The 27853-nt window shown below is 42.8% G+C and overlaps 1 protein-coding gene across 4 annotated transcripts; it reads right to left on the bottom strand.

Annotated features, from left to right (window-relative positions):
* Positions 1-847: 847 nt before the first annotated feature.
* On the bottom strand, positions 848-27165 carry LOC109901423 (nuclear receptor ROR-gamma-like). 4 transcript variants are annotated; one of them, XM_031837002.1, is made up of 12 exons: positions 26451-27165; positions 22915-22944; positions 18210-18239; positions 7498-7583; positions 7233-7374; positions 6796-7122; positions 6456-6691; positions 5920-6052; positions 5607-5714; positions 4709-4819; positions 2921-3030; positions 848-1941 (listed from the first exon to the last, which is right to left on the bottom strand). In XM_031837002.1, the coding sequence occupies exons 1-12, from the start codon at positions 26509-26511 to the stop codon at positions 1783-1785; spliced, it is 1533 nt and encodes a 510-aa protein (XP_031692862.1). In that variant the 5' UTR covers positions 26512-27165; the 3' UTR covers positions 848-1782. The 4 variants fall into 4 exon arrangements, with proteins under 4 accessions (XP_031692862.1, XP_031692873.1, XP_020353008.2 ...); XM_031837013.1 differs by lacking the exon at positions 18210-18239 and having other exon boundaries at positions 854-1941; XM_020497419.2 differs by lacking the exon at positions 22915-22944 and having other exon boundaries at positions 854-1941.
* Positions 27166-27853: the final 688 nt, after the last annotated feature.

Below are 27853 nucleotides of genomic sequence, written 5' to 3'. Positions count from 1 at the left end.
GGAGAACTTGCACAATTGGTGGCTGACTAAATACTTTTTTGCCCCACTGTACATATGAGATGAGTCATGTAGGGTATTTAAACATTACATTATATTATATCAGACCACGATACTGCCAGTCTGTAGCTGCACGTGTAAAGTGCTTCAAACTCTGACTGAAGTCACAAGGTGAGAAGGAGAAAATCGCATCTCAGACAGTCATTGCTGCATCTGAAAATCTGCTCTGAAAACAGCCCATACAAGCCAGGACAACTAAGAAGAAGGACATTGTGACCTCTGGTGGACAACCAGAGTCTTACACCAATCAACATCTTCCCTGTAGAAGGATTGATTGGTTTCAACAGAGATAGACGAACAAAGGCATCCACACATAAATACATTCATTATTTATTTTCCCAAAACGGGCAGTTTAAGACGGAACAAAAGTCTTCCCATACACACAACGAAGCTCAGCTGAGTGTCAGCCACTGCCACTCTCACACACAGTTAAGAAGTGGTGTCCTGTAGCCACATCCAGTTAGGCTACTTTCAGCTACAAGGTATCGAAGGTGAAGTCATACAAGAAAAACAGACATCCGCACACTGCTGATACACACAGATGTCGATAGAACACACTCAGCTCATTGGGTAGTCTATGAATCAAACACACACACTGTTGAGGACGGCTCAAAGCAGGAATGTCTGTGTGTGTTTTATCATAGATGTGTCATTAAAACATGTACATTCTACCAGTGTGCAAGCTGCATGCACTGAGCTCTCTCCCGCTATGTTTCCTCTTTCCCTTCCTGGCATGCAATTAAACATCCTATTTTGTACAATGGGAAAACAGACAATACAGGAACACCAGTCATTTTTTAAATCATATCAGCAGTTTATTGGAAGCCTTTTCAATGGGAATCACCATGGTAACACTTAGGAGACAAACTAACAGAGAGCATGTAAAAAGAAACAAATCTGACACGTTTACAATAACAGTCATGCCCAAAGTTAGTAATTCAAATGCCTACCTACATACTGTAGGCCTACAGCAATATTACCCAGCATCCAAGTTTATGTTCTAGATTATTCATATTTACATTTCTGCCTGTCTAGGATTTCTGACTCTGTTTTAATGCAACACACAGCCTCTTTTAAAGCTCGATAGAGACAGATAGGATTGTTGGTCAAATTCGATCCACACACAGTTCATTGAGAAGACTAGCTATATACTTGACTGTGTGTTTGGCTCCTGAAGCATGGGGCCCATGGGCTATAGTTCAGGTACTCAGTCTGATGGGTTAGCCAACTCTGTAAAGTCACACATTTAAAAACAACTCAGAAAACACTCATTAGATTTCATAGAGATCATCTAAATATGGTCATTTATACCAGCTAGCAACTGGTCTGGATACAGTCACAACAGCCACCCTGAGACAAAATAACATACATCATCTCAAGGACGAAATAACACTCTCAAAAAGGAAAAACAAAACAACAACATATAAAACATTGTTTTGCATGAAAATCGCTTCAATGTCCAATCACTAATAGGCTACTGAAATAATCATCAAATCAAATCATTGCTCTCTGAAATGACAAAAACATATTTATTCAACAAGTGAAGCATTCAAAGTAATTTCCTCTCATGTTATCAATGCATTCTCATGTGTCTGTGTCTCTGTGTGTCTAAGTTTGTGTGTCTGTGTCTCTGTGTATGTGTCTGTGTGTGTCTGTCTACTTCTGTATGCATATGTTTCTTTGTCTAATTATCTGTCAACATGTACGGTGCAGTTCAGAGGGAGTTCACAGGGAGTCCACAGAAGGCAGGTCAGAGGTGAACAGCTCCTTGTATAGAGGAGGGAAGACAGAGTGGACGGTGAGCGGGTAGCGCTGGCTGAACCAGTGCAGCTTCTCCACATGAAGACTGCACAGAGACCGCAACACTGACACCTTCTGGTAGAGCTGGGGACATCACACACACAGCTTGTCAATGACAGTTCTACACACTGTCCAGTGATGTCATAGAGGGTAAACACCAGTGGTGGAAAAAGTACTCAATTGTCATACTTCAGTAAAAGTAAAGATAGCTTAACAGAAAATGACTCAAGTAAAAGTTAAAGTCACCCAGTAAAATACTTCTTGAGTAAAAGTCCAAAAGTATTTGGTTTGAAATATACTAAAGTATAAAAAGTAAGTGGAACTGCTCAAATGTTCTTAGGTATCAAAAGTAAAAGAATAAACCATTTCTATGTCCTTATATTAAGCAAACCAGATGGCACCATTAAAAATAAAATAATTGACGGATAGCCAGGGGCACACTCCAACACGCCGACATCATTTACAGCTAGCCAGGGGCACACTCCAACACGCCGACATCATTTACAGCTAGCCAGGGGCACACTCCAACACGCCGACATCATTTACAGCTAGCCAGGGGCACACTCCAACACGCCGACATCATTTACAGCTAGCCAGGGGCACACTCCAACACGCCGACATCATTTACAAACGAAGCATTTGTGTTTAGGGAGCCCGCCAGATCAGTGGCAGTATGGATGACCAGGGATGTTCTCTTGATAAGTGTGTGAATTGGAACATTTTCCTGTCAAAATGTAACGAGTACTTTTGGGTATTGGGGAAAATGTATGGAGTAAAAAGTACATTATTTTCTTTAGGAATGTAGTGAAGTAAAAGTAAAAGTTGACAAAAATAGAAATAGTAAAGTAAAGTACAGACACCCCCAAAAAATGACTTAAGTTGTACATTAAAGTGTTTTTACTTAAGTACTTTACACCACTGGTAACGCTCTCCACTCACTACTCCGTCAAACTTAAATGAATGAGTGTGTGTGCACGTGTTTATGTGCAAGTGCTTGTGTGTGTGCATGTATGTGCAAGTGCCTGTGTGTGTGCGTGTATGTGCAAGTGCCTGTGTATGTTACCTTGTCCTGAAGGCTCTCCTGGTTGTCTCTGCGTAGCATGTGGCTGAGGCATACCTCCAAGTCTCTTCTCATTCTATGTACTCTGCCTCTATCCTCAAGACAGGGGCAATCTACACACACACACACAAACAAAAATACACACAAAAAAAAGATTAAAATGTTATACCATTAATCAGCTTATTATGTTCTATGACTTTACAGATCTAGGACTCCATGGATCTATGACTTTATGGATCTATGACTTTATGGATCTATGACTATGACTCCATGGATCTATGACTATGACTTTATGGATATATGACTACGGATCTATGACTTTATGGGTATATGGCTTTACGGATCTATGACTTTATGGGTATATGGCTTTACGGATCTATGACTTTATGGGTATATGGCTTTACGGATCTGTGACTTTATGGGTATATGGCTTTACGGATCTGTGACTTTATGGGTATATGGCTTTACGGATCTATGACTTTATGGGTATATGGCTTTACGGATCTATGACTTTATGGGTATATGGCTTTACGGATCTATGACTTTATGGGTATATGGCTTTACGGATCTGTGACTTTATGGGTATATGGCTTTACGGATCTGTGACTTTATGGGTATATGGCTTTACGGATCTATGACTTTATGGGTATATGGCTTTACGGATCTATGACTTTATGGGTATATGGCTTTACGGATCTGTGACTTTATGGGTATATGGCTTTACGGATCTATGACTTTATGGGTATATGGCTTTACGGATCTATGACTTTATGGGTATATGGCTTTACGGATCTATGACTTTATGGGTATATGGCTTTACGGATCTGTGACTTTATGGGTATATGGCTTTACGGATCTGTGACTTTATGGGTATATGGCTTTACGGATCTGTGACTTTATGGGTATATGGCTTTACGGATCTGTGACTTTATGGGTATATGGCTTTACGGATCTGTGACTTTATGGGTATATGGCTTTACGGATCTGTGACTTTATGGGTATATGGCTTTACGGATCTATGACTTTATGGGTATATGGCTTTACGGATCTGTGACTTTATGGGTATATGGCTTTACGGATCTGTGACTTTATGGGTATATGGCTTTACGGATCTGTGACTTTATGGGTATATGGCTTTACGGATCTGTGACTTTATGGGTATATGGCTTTACGGATCTATGACTTTATGGGTATATGGCTTTACGGATCTATGACTTTATGGGTATATGGCTTTACGGATCTGTGACTTTATGGGTATATGGCTTTACGGATCTATGACTTTATGGGTATATGGCTTTACGGATCTATGACTTTATGGATATATGGCTTTACGGATCTATGACTTTATGGGTATATGGCTTTACGGATCTGTGACTTTATGGGTATATGGCTTTACGGATCTGTGACTTTATGGGTATATGGCTTTACGGATCTGTGACTTTATGGGTATATGGCTTTACGGATCTATGACTTTATGGGTATATGGCTTTACGGATCTATGACTTTATGGGTATATGGCTTTACGGATCTGTGACTTTATGGGTATATGGCTTTACGGATCTATGACTTTATGGATATATGGCTTTACGGATCTATGACTTTATGGGTATATGGCTTTACGGATCTGTGACTTTATGGGTATATGGCTTTACGGATCTATGACTTTATGGGTATATGGCTTTACGGATCTGTGACTTTACGGATCTGTGACTTTGCTGATCTATAACTTTATTGTACTAAGATTATCTGCAGTATCATTTTACAGAATGTGTGTGCATTTGTGTGTCTTACCAGGGTTAATGAGCACCAGTGAGCTGAAGAGAGCCATCTGCTGCTCAGTCAGTCTCAGGGCACACATTCTGTGAGCGAAGTCAAACACCGCCACCATCAGATCACCACAGCCTGGAACAACACAGTTAGCAGAGTTAGCATCACTAAGACTAGGAACCAATTGGCAAAGTTAATATGAGATCGTGTCCTCCGTAATTATTGGGACAGTGAAGGATTTAAAAAACATATTTTGGCTCTATACTCCAAAAGTTTGTATTTGAAGTTAAAGTTCAGAAGGTTAGACACACAAATATCATACAGCCTCCACATTACCGTAGAAGTGTTAGCAAACATATTCTATTCTTTACAATAAAAGTGACTCCAAAATGACACGAAGCATTATTTACCATTCATTTCTATTGGGCACAACATAATCTGAAACACAACCAAAACAAACAGCAAATGCATCCAACAGATGTTTTGAGTCACAAGCTTGATGTAATCATTGCGTGCTATGAATATGGGACCAAATACTTAACTTTTTACTATTTCAATAGATATATAAGTGAATTCGTCCCAGTCATTTTGGTCCCCTAAAATGAGGGTGGTATGTACCCTCAAATTAAAGCTGACCATTTGCACTTTAACCTCAGTCATTGTTTGATTTCAAAATCCAAACTTTTGGAGTATAGAGCCATAAGAATAAAAAATCCTTCACTGTCCCAATAATTATGGAGGGCAGTGTAGCATCCATTCAACAGCTAAGACTAGGAACCAATGGACTAACCCAGAGACTTGAAAAGTTCACTGTAGCATCCATTCAACAGCTAAGACTAGGAACCAATGGACTAACCCAGAGACTTGAAAAGTTCACTGTAGCATCCATTCAACAGCTAAGACTAGGAACCAATGGACTAACCCAGAGACTTGAAAAGTTCAGTGCTACCAAACTTCCCATCGAAGAAGACGGTGCTGTTCTCTGTGTTAAAACACCTGCTCATTCTAACCAGAACCACCTCCATCGATCCTGAGAGAGAGAGATGGAGAGAGGGAGAGAGGGAGCGAGAGAGAGAGATGGTGGGTAGAGAGAGAGATGGAGGGGAGAGAGAGATGGAGAGATGAGAGAGAGGGTCAAGAATGTTTAATAATGGCAATGTGCACTTCTTACAGGAAGACTTTTCTTGAGAGAGGACAGTGTAGTAAGTAGTGATTGACAGGTGGATTCGGCTCACCAGTCTTGAGCAGGGTGATCTGGTCGTTCTGTCCAAGCCCACGGAACCCTGGGATGCTTTTGGCAAACTCCACCACGTACTGTACCGCTTCAGTCAGCCTCAGGGCACAGAGCTGCCACATCTCATCTACTGACTGGAGGGAGGGAGGGAGGGAGGGAGGGGGAAACAAGAGAAAAAGAGAAATGTGAGGGGAGAGGGAATACCAAACAGAGGTGAGAAGGAGAAGAGAGAGACAAGATGCCTTCACACCTGGTGCGGCAGGTAGCCTAGTGGTTAGAGCATTGTACTAGTAACTGAAAGGTTGCAAGATCAAGTCCACGAGCTGACTAGGCAAACATCTGTAGTTCTGCCACTGAACAAGGCAGTTACCCACTGTTCCTAGGCCGTCATTGAAAATAAGAATTTGTTCTTAACTGACTAGTTAAATAAAGGTCAAATAAATAATAAAATGAAAAACTTGGGGTCAGACTTCTTTTAACTTATTAATGAAACTGACTGATGATTTATAAGAGACCAGTGATGTGTTGGTACAGTACCTTGCTCTGGTAGGCATGGATCTCCTCTCTGCTGAACAACTTCCATCTCAGAGCCTGTAGTTCCTCTAGTCTGAACTGACTGGTGTCCCTATGGGACCGCACGATACTGTCACACAGCCTCTCTATGTGTAGCAGGGAGTGGGAGGAGGGGTAAGGGCAGTAGGGGTCTTCTGGGTCATACGATCTAATTCCCATCCCTATCGTCTGGTCAGGAGACGGCTGACGGGAGTCGAACCCTGAAGAAGACGGAGTGAGAAGGAGGAAGGGGTAATAGATATTAAACAGTGCTGGTCTGATTATGTGTTTCGAGTGTGTGTACAGTATGTATCCACTGCCTTACCTCTTTCGTCTGAGTGCCCACTACCAGGAGACACACAGGAGCCCTGGTAGGCCAGACCTGGAGCCTGGGACTCGCCTGGGGAGCACACCAGGTAGGGGAGCACATCTGTCGGGCAGGGTGGCAGCTCTGGCTCTCCAGGGAAGGAGTAGGCCGGAGCCGGGGCCTGGAGCAGGTGGGGTGTCCGGAAACGGCATGCCTTGCTGGGGCAGGGCAGGGCGGGCTGGGCCTCTGCCTGGAGATGCTGCTGCTGCTGCTGCTGACGGTGTCTCTCCACCTCGGCATGCAGAGACTCCCGCTGACGTTTCGACATCCGACCAAACTTCACCGCTGGGGAAACAAAAACAGTTTGTGGTGGAGTTGAGTTGAATTACCCTCATATAAGGTTAAATAAATAAATACCAGGAGACATCTTTTTTTTATGTGTGTGCGTGTCTCACCATCCCGGCTCATGCCCTGGGTCACACACTTCTGCAGTCGGCAGCTCTGGCAGCGGTTGCGGCTGGCTCTGTCTATAGGACAGTTACTCTGTCTGGAACAGGAGTAGGACACGGACGGCAGCTGGCTACGCCGGAAAAAACCCTGAGGGGGAGAGAGGACCATTGACATAACCAATGAAATCCCTGGAAATAAGTCATCTGACCACACGGTTAGTTATGTCTGCTTGGTCAGAGAGAAATCAGGTGTGTAGTGCTGCAGTCTCACCTTGCAGCCCTCGCAGGTGATGACTCCATAGTGAACTCCTGATGATTTATCACCACAGATCTTACAGGGAATCACCTCAATCTGAGCTACACACACAATAACACACACATTACAGTTCACAGACATTACAGTTAACAGTAACACAATACAGTTAACACACACACATTACAGTTAACACACACACATTACAGTTAACACACACACATTACAGTTAACACACACACATTACAGTTAACACACACACATTACAGTTCACAGTAACACAAACACCTGTGGACTACATTGGCCAGCAGAGCCAATGTAGCCAATGTCCAAACCCAGATCTTTCAGAACTACAGTGTGAGCCCATTCAGAACTGTCTATCAAGGAGACTTAGGGAGACTTAGGGGGACTTAGGGGGACTTAGGGAGACTTAGGGAGACTTAGGGAGACTTAGGGGAGACTTAGGGAGACTTAAAGGGACTTAGCGGGACTTAGGGAGACTTAGGGAGACTTAGGGGGACTTAGGGGAGACTTAGGGAGACTTAGGGAGACTTAGGGAGACTTAGGGGGACTTAGGGGAGACTTAGGGGAGACTTAGGGGGACTTAGGGGGACTTAGGGAGACTTAGGGAGACAAGAAAGTGAAATATAGATGATGGTAAAGAGAATTGAGGACAGGAAGGGGAAAGAGAAACCTAGACTGCAGAGAGGTAACATTAACACAAAATCAGACTGAGAAAGTTGGTTGACCACAAATATGGAGTGGAAAAGGGGTTTTTGGTCTGTGTACGTGACACCTGATTACGTGACACCTGCGTTGTGTGTGTTCAGCAGGTATGTCAGTATATCTATCCCACTGAGGTTTGACCATTCCCCTAACAAATCAACAACACTTCACATGAACACACACACACACACAAACACACACACACACACACACACACACACGCAGCTTTGCTACAATAATACGGGGTTTAAAAAGAGACAATTTGCTTGGTTGTCATCAAACTTTGCAATCAGAGTGAAAGAATGAACACTCTGTTTTCCTCTCATTAGCATTTCTTACATTGTTAAAAATGAACCGAATGACATCAAATACACAGCGACAGACAGAAGAGACAACAGTAGAGGGGGAATATTTGCGAATGGAGAGAGGAGGAGGAGGTGAAGGTGTCAACCTCAGTCTTTTCAAGTGGTTAACTGGCTTCTCTTTTGCTCTGACTATCCTTCTTTCATCTCACCTCTCGCTCTCTCCATCCCTCTCTCTCTATCTGTCTCATAAAGGATAGTGCTGCCAGTAATAGTCTTTCATCTTGGTTGACACTGCCAGGAATGTCCATCCCCCCCACCCCCCACCCTCTTCCTCCCCCATCCCCCTCCTCATCATTCAACAAATCATACATTATTACATTCAGAACATATGAAAATAAATACGCTATTCTGTCGTGATTTTAGAGTTCGGGAAGAGTGTTTGTCTTTATTTTTGTTGGTGTGTGTAAGTTAGTTTGTCAAGCGGTGAGACAATCCCTTGTGTTTACAGTACAGCAATTAATTGTGTGAAATGTGTGTGTGTCAGTGTGTCAAGTTTTTGTGCCCTCTTTTCAGGTGCCACAGGAATCTCCCAGAGGCCGTAAGAGGTCAGTCAGCGGTGAAACTGAGAAACCCCCTGCACATCTGATATAATACACACTATACTGCACATCTGATAATACACACTATACTGCACATCTGATATAATACACACTATACTGCACATCTGATATAATACACACTATACTGCACATCTGATATAATACACACTATACTGCACATCTGATATAATACACACTATACTGCACATCTGATATAATACACACTATACTGCACATCTGATATAATACACACTATACTGCACATCTGATAATACACACTATACTGCACATCTGATAGAATTTTTTTTTATTTTTTATTTTTTTTATTTAACCAGGCAGGCTAGTTGAGAACACCTTTATTTAACCAGATAGGCTAGTTGAGAACACCTTTATTTAACCAGGTAGGCTAGTTGAGAACACCTTTATTTAACCAGGTAGGCTAGTTGAGAACACCTTTATTTAACCAGGTAGGCTAGTTGAGAACACCTTTATTTAACCAGGTAGGCTAGTTGAGAACACCTTTATTTAACCAGGTAGGCTAGTTGAGAACACCTTTATTTAACCAGGTAGGCTAGTTGAGAACAAGTTCTCATTTGCAACTGCGACCTGGCCAAGATAAAGCATAGCAGTGTGAGCAGACAACAAAGAGTTACACATGGAGTAAACAATTAACAAGTCAATAACACAGTAGAAACCAAAGGGGGAGTCTATATACAATGTGTGCAAAAGGCATGAGGAGGTAGGCAAATAATTACAATTTTGCAGATTAACACTGGAGTGATGAATGATCAGATGGTCATGTACAGGTAGAGATATTGGTGTGCAAAAGAGCAGAAAAGTAAATAAATAAAAACAGTATGGGGATGAGGTAGGTGAAAAAGGGTGGGCTATTTACCAATAGACTATGTACAGCTGCAGCGATCAGTTAGCTGCTCAGATAGCTGATGTTTGAAGTTGGTGAGGGAGATAAAAGTCTCCAACTTCAGCGATTTTTGCAATTCGTTCCAGTCACAGGCAGCAGAGTACTGGAACGAAAGGAGGCCAAATGAGGTGTTGGCTTTAGGGATGATCAGTGAGATACACCTGCTGGAGCGCGTGCTACGGATGGGTGTTGCCATCGTGACCAGTGAGCTGAGATAAGGCGGAGTTTTACCTAGCATGGACTTGTAGAAAACACACTATACTGCACATCTGGTAGAATACACACTATACTGCACATCTGATAGAATACGCACTATACTGCACATCTGAAAAGAGTAACAAACTATAACCCTAAAGACTGCATGCATGGTATTGTCTATATGCAGTAAAACAACTGAACAACACTTCATGAAGACTGGCTAATTGTGTGAGAATGTTAATGGGAAAGTGGATAGACAGAATGGATGGGTGGGTAGATGAAACAAGTAGAGTGACTGCCTGCAAAACTGTATAGAGAGAGAGAGAGCTAAAGAGAGAGAGAGCTAAAGAGAGAGAGAGCAAGAGAGAGAGAGAGAGAGAGCTAAAGAGAGAGAGAGTTAAAGAGAGAGAGAGCAAGAGAGAGAGAGAGTGTCAGTGGTCTCTGTTTTTTTCTCTCTCAGTTCTGATTCTCAACCTCAAACAACAGGAAACCAACCTGACCCACAACCTTTCACCGTTGACGCACATACACACATGTATGTTTCTATCTTTTCCATTCATTTGGGATTGAGGACCAGTATGTACTGCAGGGCTGTATGAGGATCAGCAATACCATAGACAACATATGGTGTGGGATGTGGACTCCTCCACATTAGATCATTGATGATTGAAAACACTTAGGAATAATTTGCAACTGCCACAGCAAACTGTGTTTCCATCTCGGTCCCTATCTCTCAAACTCACCCTCTATCTCTCTATTCTCTTTCTTCATCTTATTCTGAAGCCACATTGCTGATATTGGTCGATTTCCTCTATGTGTCCTTTATTCTCATATCTGTCCACCTACACAGACCACAGGCCTCTAGATAAATCTCTCTCTCAAATATATCTATAGATCTCCATCACCTAGACCAGTCAGTGATCTTCTATGATGTGCACAGCAGCCCTATCTTTAACTGTTACAGGCATCTCTCCCCCAGGCAGCCCTACCCATCTAGTTAAGATCAACAGCTAACCTGGCTAACAGCTAACCTGGCTAACTGCTAACCTGGCTAACTGCTAACCTGGCTCCAACTTCATCAGAGCCGTCATTTACCCAGCCTCCTTCACATCTGTTGATAGCACCAGTGGTGGTATTGCTGGAGCGGATGAGGAGCGATGGCAGCTAGCTAATATAACATGACCTCTTACACTTCTGTCTCCTCTGACTAGTCACCATGGCAGTGTCTGCTACGGCACTATGGGCCTGGGACATCCTACACACTAACAAACAGCAGCTCGTCAAGGGATGGCAGGTGGATCCATGTTACTGTTCTCAACCTTTACTTGACTTTTCAATCTCCCCTCAGTGTAGTAAATTATGATATGGTCTCGACAGTTACTTACATGAGTTCTCAGTCCCCCCTCATCCCATCCCTGATCTCTTTATCCGAACCAGCTATAGGCCAGATACAGAAAAGAGAGGGAATTACTGATCTAAATTAAGAAAGAAAAGCGGGAGAGAGAGATAATAGAAGATGAAAGTAACAGTGAGTGAGAGAGAAGTGACTGGTAAGGAGAGAGGGAAAGTGGGGATAGCGAGGGAGAGCAAGAAATACTGTAGAGAGAGTGAGAGAGATAAATGTTATGCAACACTAGTCCACAGATAAATAATGTATAGATCGGCAGGTAAAGGTGCTCTCGAACGGCTAGATGTTCTTTACCATTCGGCCATCAGATTTGCCACCAATACTCCTTAAAGGACACATCACTGCACTCTATACTCCTCTGTAAACTGGTCATCTCTGTATACCCGTCGCAAGACCCACTGGTTGATGCTTATTTATAAAACCCTCTTAGGCCTCACTCCCCCCCTACCTGAGATATCTACTGCAGCCCTCATACAACACCAGTTCTGCCAGTCACATTCTCTTAAAGGTCCCCAAAGCACACACATTCCTGGGTCGCTCCTCTTTTCAGTTTGCTCTAGCTAGCCACTGCAATGAGCTGCAACAAACACTCAAATTGGACAATTTTATCTCAATCTCTTCATTCAAAGACTCAATCATGGACAATCCTACTGCCAGTTGTGGCTGCTTTGTGTGATGTATTGTTGTCTCTACCTTCTTGCCCTTTGTGCTGTTGTTTGTGCCCAATAATGTTTGTACCATGTTTTGTGCTGCTACCATGTTATGCTGCTACCATGTTGTTGTCATGTGTTGCTGCCTTGGGTCTCTCTTCATGTAGTGTTGTGTTGTCTCTCTTCATGTAGTGTTGTGTTGTCTCTCTTCATGTAGTGTTGTGTTGTCTCTCTTCATGTAGTGTTGTGTTGTCTCTCTTCATGTAGTGTTGTGTTGTCTCTCTTCATGTAGTGTTGTGTTGTCTCTCTTCATGTAGTGTTGTGTTGTCTCTCTTCATGTAGTGTTGTGTTGTCTCTCTTCATGTAGTGTTGTGTTGTCTCTCTTCATGTAGTGTTGTGTTGTCTCTCTTCATGTAGTGTTGTGTTGTCTCTCTTCATGTAGTGTTGTGTTGTCTCTCTTCATGTAGTGTTGTGTTGTCTCTCTTCATGTAGTGTTGTGTTGTCTCTCTTCATGTAGTGTTGTGTTGTCTCTCTTCATGTAGTGTTGTGTTGTCTCTCTTCATGTAGTGTTGTGTTGTCTCTCTTCATGTAGTGTTGTGTTGTCTCTCTTCATGTAGTGTTGTGTTGTCTCTCTTCATGTAGTGTTGTGTTGTCTCTCTTCATGTAGTGTTGTGTTGTCTCTCTTCATGTAGTGTTGTGTTGTCTCTCTTCATGTAGTGTTGTGTTGTCTCTCTTGTCGTGTTTTGTCCTGTATTTATATTTGATTTATTTATTATTTTCAATCCCAGCCCCCGTCCCCGTAGGAGGCCTTTTGTCATTTGGTATGCCATCATTGTAAATAAGAATGTGTTCTTAACCGACTTGCCTCGTTAAATAAAGGTTCATTCATAACCCTTGACTTATTCCACATTTGGTTGTGTTACAACCTAAATTCAAAATGGATTAAATATAATTTATTTTCACACATCGACACACAATACCCCATGTTGACAACATGTAAATATGTTTTCAGAAATTCTTGCAATTTTGAGGGAAATGCAATAGAGAAATATCTCATTTACATACAGTTGAAGTCGGAAGTTTACATACACCTTAGCCAAATACATTTAAACTCAGTTTTTCAAACTTCATGACATTTAATCCTAGTAAAAATTCCCTGTCTTAGGTCAGTTAGGATCATGACTTTATTTAAGAATGTGAAATATCAGAATAATAGTAGAGAATTATTTCTTTCAGCTTCTATTTCTTTCATCACATTCCCTGTGGGTCAGAAGTTTACATACACTCAATTAGTATTTGGTAGCATTGCCTTTAAATTGCTTAACTTGGGTCAAACGTTTCATGTAGCCTTCCACAAGCTTCCCACAATAAGTTGGGTGAATTCTGGCCCATTCCTCCTGACAGAGCTGGTGTAACTGAGTCAGGTTTGTAGGCCTCCTTGCTCGCACACACTTTTTCAGTTCTGCCCACAAATGTTCTATAGGATTGAGGTCAGGGCTTTGTGATGGCCACTCCAATACCTTGACTTTGTTGTCCTTAAGCCATTTTGCCACAACTTTGGAAGTATGCTCTGGGTCATTGTCCATTTGGAAGACCCATTTGTGACCAAGCTTTAACTTCCTGACTGATGTCTTGAGATGTTGCTTCAATATATCCACATCATTTCCCTTGCTCATGATGCCATATATTTTGTGAAGTGCACCAGTCCCTCCTGCAGCAAAGCACCCCCACAACATGAGGCTGCCACCCTCGTGCTTCACGGTTGGGATGGTGTTTTTCGGGTTGCAAGCCTCCCCCTTTTTCCTCCAAACATAATGATGGTCATTATAGCCAAACAGTTCTATTTTTGTTTCATCAGACCAGAGGTCATTTCTCCAAAAAGTACGATCTTTGTCCCCATGTGCAGTTCAAAACCGTAGTCTGGCTTTTTATGGCAGTTTTGCAGCAGTGGCTTCTTCCTTGCTGAGCGGCCTTTCAGGTTATGTCGATATAGGACTCGTTTTTACTGTGGATATAGATACTTTTGTACCTGATTCATTCAGCATCATCACAAGTGCAAATCAATTCTGGGATTGATTTGCAATTTTTGCACCAAAGTTCGTTAATCTCTAGGAGACAGAACGCGTCTCCTTCCTGAGCGGTATGACGGCTGCGTGGTCCCATGGTGTTTATACTTGCGTACTATTGTTTGTACAGATGAACGTGGTACTTTCACGCATTTGTAAATTGCTCCCAAGGATAAACCAGACTTGTGGAGGTCTACAATAATTTTCTGAAGTCTTGGCTGATTTCTTTGGATTTTCCCATGATGTCAAGAGAGGCACTGAGTTTGAAGGTAGGCCTTGAAACACATCCACAGGTACACCTCCAATTGACTCAAATTATGTCAATTAGCCAATCAGAAGCTTCTAAAGCCATGACATCATTTTCTGGAATTTTCCAAGCTGTTTAAAGGCACAGTCAATTTAGTGTATATAAACTTCTGACCAACTGGAATTATGATACAGTGAATTATAAGTTAAATAATCTGTCTGTAAACAATTATTGGAAAAATGACTTGTGTCATGCACAAAGTAGATGTCCTCACGGACTTGCCAAAACTATAGTTTGTTAACAAGAAATTTGTGGAGCGGTTGAAAAACTAGTTTTAATGACTGCAACCTAAGTGTATGTAAACTTCCGACTTCAACTGTAAGTATTCACACCCATGAGTCAATACTTGGAAAACCTTCCTGGTCTTTGTGGTGGAATCTGTATTTGAAATTCACTGCTCGGCTGAGGGACCTTACAGATAATTATATGTGTGGGGTACAGAGATGAGGTAGTTACTCAAAAAACATGTTAAACACTATTATTGTACACAGAGTGAGTCCATGCAACTTATTATACGACTTGTTAAGCAAATCTTTACTCATGAACTTATTTAGGCTTGCCATAACAAATGGGTTGTATACTTGACTTAAGGCACTTCAGATTTTCATTTTAATTCATTTCTAAAAATGTCAAAAAACACAATTACACTTTGACTTTATGGGGTATTGTATATAGGACAGTGACAAAACATCTTACTTGAATCCATTTTGAATTTAGGCTGTAACACAACATGTGGTGTGAATACTTTCTGAAGGCCCTGTATTATACATAAAGAGAGTCAAATCAAATACAGTGAGGTTGTGATGGTTTCCACGACTACGTTCATTGAGCTAATGCAGAAGGGCAGTAGAAAGCCACTATCAGAGGCTATGCAGCCTAACAAAAAAGGGCCTTTTATATAAAATGTCCATTGGCCTTCACAAGGGGTTGAATATCTCTGAGCAGCGAGTGCCATTCAGCACCTTTCCATTGTCTTTGTATAAAGTCCCCTGTCAGCATTCTGCATTTTGCTCTGTAAACGGACGAAAAACCTCAACTTTCCTCCACCGGAAACACCCAGCTAAATTACACCAGCCAACATACAGATGCATGACAAAGAGAACACGGGGCATACGGTTATCCTTAGAGAGTAAGAGATTTGCTTGAGATAACATTGGAACATTGTGTGAATACTTTGAAATAAAATCTCAAATCTAAATCGATGGCACACTGACATGTTTCAACCAAAAATAACTCATGTTGCATCAGGTTTTTCTGTCAAAATTTTTTGGTCTAGATAACAATTGCTTGATATGATTTTTATTCATATAAATATGAATAGATTTCTTATTTTTTGACAAGCAGTATTTGGACAAATTTGACTATAAAATGTTACAAAGGGAATAAGAAATGTTTATTAAATATGTTCAAAGAATAAAATAGCTATAAATGTAAATATATTTTGAGTGATTATTGATCCTTAACGTTACTTACTTCTTGGTAGATATTGAACAATTTGCTATAAATGAATCAATTCCACATTTGACAAAACATTTGACAAATATGAAATATTACAAAATATAGAAGCAAATATCATAATTAGAATGAAATGACTTTAAATGAAACATCTGAGACTAAGAAATATATATGCTGTAAATATCAAATACGTATCCATCACACTTAACCTTAATATAAAGCTCTTAATACTTTACAATTAAAACATTGTGCTATAACATATGTATAATACTAATAGAACTGAATTAGTAAAGGAATCTCTGGAATTTAAGACATTTAATTCAATGTATATTTTGAAGTTTCTTGTGCTGTTTGAGACCCATTTAATGCAAGGTATTTGTTATTGGTAGGTTATTGAGCGGTGATAGCTGATGGGGGGACAGTATGCCTCAAAATGGAAGTTGTGCATCACCCAGATGGGTGCTATATTGAAAGTGGATGTGGAAGGTATACAATTGAAAGCGCTTTGAGAGATAGTGTAAAACAACATTTTTATGCAAGATAATCCTAGATAAATAACACTGTTTTTTTACAGTATTGGCATGAGAATTCTCTACGTGACAAGCTTGAAGACTATATCTTAAATTAAATGATAACCATCACACTGAATTTGTTTTGAGTGGAGCATCTGAATAGTTATTTTGGAAAGTGTCATTTCTGAGTAATACCATGCTGTCTAGTAAGTAAAATAACTGAAATCTTCACAATCAATAACAAAGACGGCTTACGTATTTCAACATAAGCATTTTAGAAAGGCTGTTTTGAACCCCAGAGTCCAAAGGAAACAATAATGAGTTGTGAGGTAAACCAAGTAATGTTGATGGGTGTGTGACCGTGTGACTGTGTGACTGCTCTCTTTCATTTGTCATGTTTGGGGGTGAATGTGTTACTTCAGATTTTGGTATCAACTCTTTGAAGTAAAGTGAGGTGCTTTGGAAGTGTGTATGTGTGTGCAGCTGTCTGTACGCCCAAAAGCGTAAGGAAAGTCTTTTGAAGTAAGAGAACATCAATCTGAACAGGAATCCCCCAGAAGCATCAGCAGACTCTGTTTGTGAATGGAGAACGCTGCCTGAACCAAGCCTATATGGCTATGGTGGTGGGCCACTCTCAGAGAAAAATGAAAGATTCGAAATGCAGAAATGTTCACTGTTGATTTAAGTAATGTCATCATTGTAAAACAGTCTACAGTTGTGTTAATTATTCTAACAGGGTTTAGGAGCAAAGGTGAAGCCTCTCCTTCTTTGACATTAAAATTGGAACCCAGTGTGTGTAATATTAGAAATGACATCTGCAGCATGTTATATTCAGTGACAAACACACAGGAGATATATACTGAGTGTACAAACATTCATAACACCTTCCTAATATTGAGTTGCACCCCCTTTGCCCTCAGAACAGCCTCAATTCGTCGGGGCATGGACTCTACAAGGTGTCGAATGCATTCCACAGGGATGCTGGCCCATATTGACTCCAATGCTACCCAAAGTTGTGCCAAGGTGTCTGGATGTCCTTTGGGTGGTGGATCATTCTTGATACACACGGGAAACTGTGATGCAGTTCTTGACACAAACCGGTGCGCCAGGCACCTACTACCATACTCCATTCAAAGGCAAGTCAATATTTTAACTTGCCCATTCGCCTTCTGAATGGCACACACACAATCCATGTCTCAGGGCTTAAAACTCCTTCCTCCCATCAATCTACACTGATAGAAGTGGATTTGACAAGTGACATAAGGGTTTGTACACTCAGTGTATATCACACTACCACACACACACACTATGGCGCCAACCACAGAGGGGCAGCTGTGCTACGGTGTGTGTGTGTGTGTGTGTGTGTGTGTGTGTGTGTGTGTGTGTGTGTGTGTGTGTGTGTGTGTGTGTGTGTGTGTGTGTGTGTGTGTGTTTCAGCACAGGTGCTAACGTGTGCAAATACTAGCGATCCTGGCATAACCACACTGCATGCTCATATATCTAGCACACACATAACACATGGACATGAACAGACAGGCATATTGACACATAACCAAACACACACACAAACACAAACACTTACTCAAATGAGTCTTCTTGGACACAGTGTCTCCTGTAGTAAAGAAAAGACAAGTTAAATTCTGCTTGAACACAAGACACACTTCCTCTCTCACATCTTAGTTCAATGCTCTACTGTAGCTTCAGCCCCATGTCCCTCATCATCCCAACTGGGCTCATTTCAGTCTCTCTGACAGAGGAGGACTGAGTCTATGTTTCTCTGGCAATAACAATAGGGCTCCCGATAGGCGCAGCCGTCTAAGGCACTGCATCTCAGTGCTTGAGGCGTCACTACAGACACCCTGGTTCGATTCCAGGCTGTATCACAACCGGCCGTGATTGGGAGTTCCATAGGGCGGCGCACAATTGGCATAGCGTCGTCCGGTCTTGGCCGGTGTAGGCCGCCATTGTAAATAATAATTTGTTCTTAACTGACTTGCCTAGTTAAATAAAGGTTACATTTCAAGTAAAAATAACAGAGGAGGACTGAGTGCCTACACAGTCCCTATAGCGCCATATCGATGCGTAAATAGAAACTGGTACAGAGGATGCTCTAAGAGGACCATCTCACAACACAGTACGGTCTCATGCCAAACTCACTATCCCTCTCTCCCCATCTGCCTACACAGTCCCTGTTCCTCTCTCTTGTGTCACATCACAGACTGTGTGAGTGGTAGTTCTCGTGTGTCACATCACAGACTGTGTGAGTGGTAGTTCTCTTGTGTCACATCACAGACTGTGTGAGTGGTAGTTATCTTGTGTCACATTACAGACTGTGTGAGTGGTAGTTCTCTTGTGTCACATCACAGACTGTGTGAGTGGTAGTTCTCTTGTGTCACATTACAGACTGTGTGAGTGGTAGTTCTCGTGTGTCACATCACAGACTGTGTGAGTGGTAGTTCTCTTGTGTCACATTACAGACTGTGTGAGTGGTAGTTCTCGTGTGTCACATCACAGACTGTGTGAGTGGTAGTTCTCATGTGTCACATCACAGACTGTGTGAGTGGTAGTTCTCGTGTGTTACATCACATACTGTGTGAGTGGTAGTTCTCGTGTGACACATCACAGACTGTGTGAGTGGTAGTTCTCGTGTGTCACATCACAGACTGTGTGAGTGGTAGTTCTCGTGTGTCACATCACAGACTGTGTGAGTGGTAGTTCTCGTGTGTTACATCACAGACTGTGTGAGTGGTAGTTCTCTTGTGTCACATTACAGACCGTGTGAGTGGTAGTTCTCTTATGTCACATTACAGACTGTGAGTGGTAGTTCTCGTGTGTTACATCACAGACTGTGTGAGTGGTAGTTCTCGTGTGTCATATTACAGACTGAGTGGTAGTTCTCGTGTGTCACATCACAGACTGTGTGAGTGGTAGTTCTCGTGTGTCACATCACAGACTGTGTGAGTGGTAGTTCTCTTGTGTCACATTACAGACTGTGAGTGGTAGTTCTCGTGTGTCACATCACAGACTGTGTGAGTGGTAGTTCTCGTGTGTCACATCACAGACTGTGAGTGGTTGTTCTCGTGTGTCACATCACAGACTGTGTGAGTGGTTGTTCTCGTGTGTCACATCCCAGACTGTGTGAGTGGTAGTTCTCTTGTGTCACATTACAGACTGTGAGTGGTAGTTCTCGTGTGTCACATCACAGACTGTGTGAGTGGTAGTTCTCGTGTGTCACATCACAGACTGTGTGAGTGGTTGATCTCGTGTGTCACATCCCAGACTGTGTGAGTGGTAGTTCTCGTGTGTCACATCACAGACTGTGTGAGTGGTAGTTCTCGTGTGTCACATCACAGACTGTGTGAGTGGTAGTTCTCGTGTGTCACATCACAGACTGTGTGAGTGGTAGTTCTCGTGTGTCACATCACAGACTGTGTGAGTGGTAGTTCTCGTGTGTTACATCGCAGACTGTATGAGTGGTAGTTCTCGTGTGTTACATCACAGACTGTGTGAGTGGTAGTTCTCGTGTGTCACATCACAGACTGTGTGAGTGGTAGTTCTCGTGTGTCACATCACAGACTGTGTGAGTGGTAGTTCTCGTGTGTCACATCACAGACTGTGTGAGTGGTAGTTCTCGTGTGTCACATCACAGACTGTGTGAGTGGTAGTTCTCGTGTGTCACATCACAGACTGTGTGAGTGGTAGTGAGAGAACATGGAAATGTGTTGCTGTAATTTAAGTCTTTGAAACATAAGCAGGTAAAATACTTAGTCATATCAGGACAGTATCCATGACCACAGTAATTACACATAAATGTCCTCGTGCCGACTTACTAACCAATTAGACGCTTCAAAGATCCCTCATTTGGTTTCAAAACAACCTAAACAAGTAGTCATAGTTAACCATTTACATATTTAGACAAAAACGACCAACTATTTTGAAGACTGATTAGGCCCAACTTCCACATTGACATTTTTATAACTACATCACTTGTGTATTTTTACAATAAGTGATAATGCTGTGCAAGATGTTTTGAAATATATACATTATTATCAAAGTAAATGGTTACATTATATCACTTCTACAGCCCTGTAGAATCAGACGAAACAGTTATATTCGGACTCCATTATGCTTCTAGAAGAACTAGAACAAAAATAAGCAGACACTTGGGGGGGCAGGTAGCCTAGCGGTTATGAGTTGGGGGGGCAGGTAGCCTAGCGGTTATGAGTTGGGGGGGCAGGTAGCCTAGCGGTTATGAGTTGGGGGGGCAGGTAGCCTAGCGGTTATGAGTTGGGGGGGCAGGTAGCCTAGCGGTTATGAGTTGGGGGGGCAGGTAGCCTAGCGGTTATGAGTTGGGGGGGCAGGTAGCCTAGCGGTTATGAGTTGGGGGGGCAGGTAGCCTAGCGGTTATGAGTTGGGGGGGAAGGTAGCCTAGCGGTTATGAGTTGGGGGGGCAGGTAGCCTAGCGGTTATGAGTTGGGGGGGCAGGTAGCCTAGCGGTTATGAGTTGGGGGGGCAGGTAGCCTAGCGGTTATGAGTTGGGGGGGCAGGTAGCCTAGCGGTTATGAGTTGGGGGGCAGGTAGCCTAGCGGTTATGAGTTGGGGGGGCAGGTAGCCTAGCGGTTATGAGTTGGGGGGGCAGGTAGCCTAGCGGTTATGAGTTAGGTTCTTAACCACTTGTTCAAATCCCCAAGCCGACTAGGTGAACAATCTGTCCCTTGAGCAAGACACTTAACCCTGATTGCTCCTGTAAGTGGCTCTGGATAAGAGCGTCTGCTAAATGACTCAAATGTCAAATGTAAACTTGAAGAGCAGCTACAGAGTCAAGTTGTTGGAGGTTTTGGAAAGAAACAGGTCCAGGATCTGGTGAGGATGTTGGACATGCCAACAGGCTGAAACACAGTGCACTATAATCATTCTGGAAAATCTATTTACATGATCATGTTTTCAGTTTAGAAATGAATATGACTGTGAGCGGATACATTGCTGTTGCTGTACTTGAAGAGATGGAGGAATACGGAAGGAGAATGGGGGACGAAAAAAAGCCAAACAAACATACTTCAAATGTAGGCTACAGTACAGTATACACTCTCTCTCACACACACACACAGAGAAATGGTACTGTACAGAGTAACACACATTAAATCAAGGCCATCACTCCTACCTCGCATCGTCTTCACTCCACTTCTCAGTCTTCTTGTCCCACTTTCACAAACTCTATTTCTCTCTCTCTTTCTTGTTGTCACCCTCAATTCACAATCACTGTCAAATTGTCACTGTCACTGTCTTGATCTCTCTCTCTCTCCTCTCTTCTCTCTCTGTCTGTCCTTTCTCTTGCTGAGTGACTATCTTAGTGCGCCTACAGCATGGTTAGGCCTCAGAGTCTCCGCTAGTCACTGCTCAAGCGTTCTGTCAGTCACACAGTGCGTGTGAAAGACAGAGGGCCTTTCCCCTTTCGCTCTCTCTCTTTTCATACAGTACTTTTTGTCCCATTCTTTGTTGTGCGTAACCCCCTCACCTAGTCACCCTCAAAGCCTTAACCACTCTCTGTACCCACCAGTCTATCTCCCTCAAATAGACATTGAAACACAAAAACGTTTTATTGGCATGAAAGGACATATACTGTACATCTCTAACATGTCTAGAGGATAGGACTGTACCCACAGCACAGAGTGACAGCCTAACTAGCCAATTGAGTATGGACTGACATCTTAAACAGCCAATAAAGAGAGAGCTTTCTGATGATACACATCCCATCATCGGTCTGATTATTATTCAAAGTGAAAACTAGTATCATGAAAACCGACCAGACATTTTTCAATGTTCTCCCTACACTCAAAAGTAACAGGTGTGTTGTAGTCAGGAGCAGAAACAGCCCAGAAACACCACCACATGTGAAGGAGATGCTATCTGATACCATCTGCATCCAGATGCCAGAATACCAATATAGAGTTTATCTCCAAACCTAAATCCAGCAAACAGGAGAATACTGTCTACACAAAGTACCACAGGTGCATAACAGAGCTATAATGTTGATGTTGGCACCACAGAGAAACCTGTGTGTGTGTGTGTGAGTGTGTGTGTGTGTGTGTGTGTGTGTGTGTGTGTGTGTGTGTGTGTGTGTGTGTGTGTGTGTGTTTTTCAGCACAGATGCAAACGTGTGCAAATACTAGCGATCCTGGCATAACCACACTGCATGCTCATATATCTAGCACACACATAACACATGGACATGAACAGACAGGCATATTGACACATAACCAAACACACACACAAACACAAACACTTACTCAAATGAGTCTTCTTGGACACAGTGTCTCCTGTAGTAAAGAAAAGACAAGTTAAATTCTGCTTGAACACAAGAAACACTTCCTCTCTCACATCTTTGTTCAATGCTCTACTGTAGCTTCAGCCCCATGTCCCTCATCATCCCAACTGGGCTCATCTCAGTCTCTCTGACAGAGGAGGACTGAGTCTATGTTTCTCTGGCAATAACAATAGGGCTCCCGATAGGCGCAGCCGTCTAAGGCACTGCATCTCAGTGCTTGAGGCGTCACTACAGACACCCTGGTTCGATTCCAGGCTGTATCACAACCGGCCGTGATTGGGAGTTCCATAGGGCGGCGCACAATTGGCCCAGCGTCGTCCGGTCTTGGCCGGTGTAGGCCGCCATTGTAAATAATAATTTGTTCTTAACTGACTTGCCTAGTTAAATAAAGGTTACATTTCAAGTAAAAATAACAGAGGAGGACTGAGTCTATGTCTCTCTGACACAACAGAGGAGAACTGAATCTATGCCAGGATGATGCTGGGCCTCTGCGCACAGGTGTGTCTGTTGTATGAAGTTGTTGTATGAAATTAATTGGTGTGGAAGAGCCTTGAGAAAGAGACAGTTGGGAGAGTAGGAGCTGACACAAGCAGAGTGTGGATGGAGTTTGAACTCTCTCTCAGGCACACGCAGACACGCAGACACCCACACAGACACACACACACATATTTATACACACACACCTTGGTGAGTAAAAGACAGTCACAAATTATAGTGGAGGAAGGTGGGAGTCTAGCTTTCTGACCACAATTGTGAGAAAGTTCATATTAGACTGGGTGTGTGTATGTGTGTGTGGGGGTTGTTTCCAAGCTGAGGTGTGTATTTTTAGTGTGTGTGCGTGTGTGTTGAGAGAGGGCAGGGGAGATAAGCATCACTGGGTGGAGGCAGACAGAGGCAGAGGTAGCCTGGGTCTTTGTGTCTGGGGTAGAGAAGGTCTGCTGTGGCTGTCACTGCTTCCCTCTGTTTCCCCTCCTCATCAAATCATGTTTGCTTCATAAGCAGAACACAGAGGTCAGGTGAGAGCAGAGCACTTGACACACACACAGAAAACATACACACCTAGACTAAGAAAACGCATAGACACACACACCCACTGCCGTTTGCGATTGTACACAAAAAGAAAGGATTTGAGTCGCTTTTCAACCTTCAGTGGACTAAGAACGTCAGCCATGCTGTCGGATCATGAGTCAATTTCATGCGATTCCAAACTAAACTAAATCCTAAACCTAAGTGTTAATGATCTGATTCCAGTGAGAACTGCAGTGACACCTGACCCATGCCACTGAGTATCAGCCCAAACCACAGTGTGGGGACTAAGAGGCCATGTTACACAAGACCAACATGAAGGAAATGGAAACCGCTATCTTCTTCCAACTCCTCAATGTGCTCTACTTTTCAAAAAGACTGGTCTGTCAGCATCAATACCAACCCACCCCATCTTATCTCTCTCTATCGCTCTCTTTCTCTCCTTATCTGTCTATCTGCCTTGCTCTCTCAATCGAATCAAACAGCAGCATTCAGTCTTTTTCAATCAATGCTTTATCTGACAATGGAAGACTTGCTAAGATTTAGGCGGTGCTATTTAATCAAAAGAGGTTTCCAAGGGTTTCTCTTCTCCCCGTCTCTCTATCCTCCTCTGTATGGAGATATAGCAGCTGCAGGCTGGAGAGTGACAGAAGAACACACACAGAGATAACCGCTGCATGTTACACACATACTGTGATGTAATAAGGGAGCGACTGCTGGTGCATTTACGTGTGTGTGAGTGTGCGTGTTTGTGTGTGCGTGTTTGTATGTACACAGTATAGAAGAGAGTAGCTCTCTGGTGCATAACTGTATAGCTATCATGATGTCCTGTCAATGTGTAATGGAGAGAGTAATATGCAGTGTCACGGCTCCGTGAGAAAGGGTTTTAATGTGTTCTAAAGCCAGATAAGTATCTAGAGGACAACTGCGGCATCATTGCAGGATATTTGTATCAGTGCACCCTCTCAGCCAGACCTGGTTCAATTTAGGGAATAAAGATGAAAATATCAATCTGAGTCTGTAGCCTATATTTAGCTGAGGTGTCCATCTCACTCCATGGAGAGCCCAGTGTCTGCTGGTTCTTGTTATTGAATTTCAATTTGTGTCCAATTAAGACCTAGAGTAGACAACCAGGTGAGGGGAGCTTCTAACTAATCACTGACCTTCATTGTTTAATCAAGTACAAGGGAGAAGTTAAAACCCACAGACACTCGGCCCACCATAGAATGAGTTTGACACCTGTGGTTTAGGCCTGTTGGATGACGTCATTTAATGAATGACGTATGAAGTACGTGTGAGAGACTGAAGGAATCTAAGTTGTAAGACAGGGTTTGATTTTAGACTGTGTAATGCTGGCAAATGCAGCAGGCCCAAAACAGGCCCACACAGCTAAGAGCTAAGCCCTGGTTTTATAGAGGATTACTGCCATGTTTACCCTCAAGGAGAGTTACACCATCAGCTGGACAGCAGAAGAGAGGTGAGTTAATGAGAGAGGGGGAGGGAGGAGGAGGTAGAGAGGGAGGGGAGGAGAGTAAATGGGGTAAGAAGAAAAAGAGAGAGGGATAGGGAAGATGGGAGGAGGGAGAGTGAATGAGGCAGGATGTGAGGGGGAAGGCAGAGAAAGAACTTGGAGGGAGGGAGCCTTGGTGATCTGACAAAGACAGAGTGAGGGGGGTAAGAGAGAGAGAACGAGACAACTAATGTGTAAGAGAGAGACATAGTGACGGGGATAGATAAGAGACAAAAAGAGAGAAGGAGCTAAAGATGGAGAGAAACGTGAGGAGAAAGGGGAGAGATAAGCATTAGAATGAGGCTCTCTTAAAGGAGGGGACAGGGTGATGGGGGAGGAGAGGGAGAAGGGGACAGGGTGATGGGGGGGAGAAGGGGACAGGGTGATGGGGGAGGAGAGGGAGAGGGGGACAGGGTGATGGGGGAGGAGAGGGAGAAGGGGACAGGGTGATGGGGGGGAGAAGGGGAGGAGAGGGAGAAGGGGAGGAGAGGGAGAAGGGGAGGAGAGGGAGAAGGGGACAGGGTGATGGGGGAGGAGAGGGAGAAGGGGACAGGGACTGAATACCAACACTCATACAGCACTTCTGTAATCCCTAGGTGTGCTCCCACTACACAATAGTCAATGCTATAGACTGGCAAACACGTGTGTCTGTGTGTGTGCATACATGTGCATCCACGCACACGCACACACACACACACACACACACACACACAGACAGAGTATATTGCAATGTGCACACATTCACATGCATTCACCTTTAAATGTGCATTAATTTATAATGCTAACCTGTGACCTTTTCATTTCACCCAATCCACAATGTATAGCTAAAACACTAATAGTTGCATCTGCAAATAATTTACATTGTGAAATGTAAATGACTGAATAGACTAGGCCTAGCCTACCATGACTACACATGAATACACTAGGCCTAGCCTATCAATAATCAAGATAATATATCTCACCTCTTTTGATTGGTTCTTCTGTAGTGATGTGTTCGGGTGAATCGTGCTCCTCAAATTCCATAACTCCCCCGGTCAAAACAAACTGCGTGTGCTTGCACCTGGCTCTGACACACACTACGCCACTTCACACTCCTGGGACAAGCGTGTCTACACACCCCTTTTTATTGTCTATTCTACCGCGCGTTTTGATATGCACTTAGTATGCAATGCACCATAAATAACTTCAAAAACTTTGGATCTTTAATTCTAAATATATAGAACTACCTGCTGTTCTAGAGGCAGGGACGGCGCATGCGCTATCAAACATGCACTACCATCTCTGTTAGAGTCAGTACGCTCATTTACTCTGACAACGTCTTTGTCATTTTGTCATTCTCTCTCCATATTCCATATTGTCTTCACGTGAGGATAATATCAGCCAACTTCATTTTTGCAACGAACTTCCTTGTACAAGCAGTTCAGGCTACTCCGGTTTCAACCCGCTTGCTCTTTGCGCCCTGGCTTTCGGCCCGAGCTCCGCTCAGAGGTTATGTCACCAGGATTTATGTAATAACTCACGGCCGTTTGTTTGTTGCAGCGGGTCGGTCTTTATTCTGTAGTGCCCGGTTAAAACATAGCCCAACCAACACATTTGCCTAAATAAATATGAGGGCAGGCAAGCAATACCCAAAACGTTTAGGCCTATATATTTGTCTGGAGGTTTTTTTCAGTAGCTTGATTTCTGTAATCCCTAGGTGTGCTCCCACTACACAATAGTCAATGCTATAGACTGGCAAACACGTGTGTCTGTGTGTGTGCATACATGTGCATCCACGCACACACGCGCAATACGGCCTCAGGAAATATGAAGAAGAAAGAAAATGTGTAATTATAGACTCATTATCAAACGTTTAATTTAATTTTATTGCTTTACTTTTCGGTTTTAATTACGGTCATTAATAGAAGCGCATGTAGTCTCCAGCAGTGTGCATGGTAAAGGGTTACCAAGAACCGGTTTACCCGTTACATAATCTACAACGCACTGAATTATCCGGTGTAAACAAAGTACTGTATTTAACCACTACAGTTACTTAACCTGCTTGTTGTTGATGGTTCTAACTCAGGTCATATCAGATCAAGCTGATTTAAGCAATTAAAAAAAAAATGTGTGGGCTGTAAATAGCTACAATACTTGGGAGCAAATTGTAACCAACCGTCCTAAACTAAAGCCACAGTGGTGATCTGCGCATGCGCTTTACAACATGCACTATCATCTCTGTTATAGTTACTAAACTCATTTACTCTGAGAACGTCTTTGTCATTTTGTCATTCTCTGTTGTCACTCTCCATATTTCGCCTTGTCTTCAGGTAAATATAACAATCGCCAACTTCATCTTCAGTTCAGTTCAGGCTACTCAGGTTTC

The sequence above is a fragment of the Oncorhynchus kisutch genome, linkage group LG2 (genome assembly GCF_002021735.2).
Source record: "Oncorhynchus kisutch isolate 150728-3 linkage group LG2, Okis_V2, whole genome shotgun sequence".
In the NCBI taxonomy this organism is placed as follows: Eukaryota; Metazoa; Chordata; class Actinopteri; order Salmoniformes; family Salmonidae; genus Oncorhynchus; species Oncorhynchus kisutch.
The sequence above is the reverse complement of the archived record's forward strand: the minus strand, read 5'-3'. Positions and strand labels throughout refer to the sequence as shown.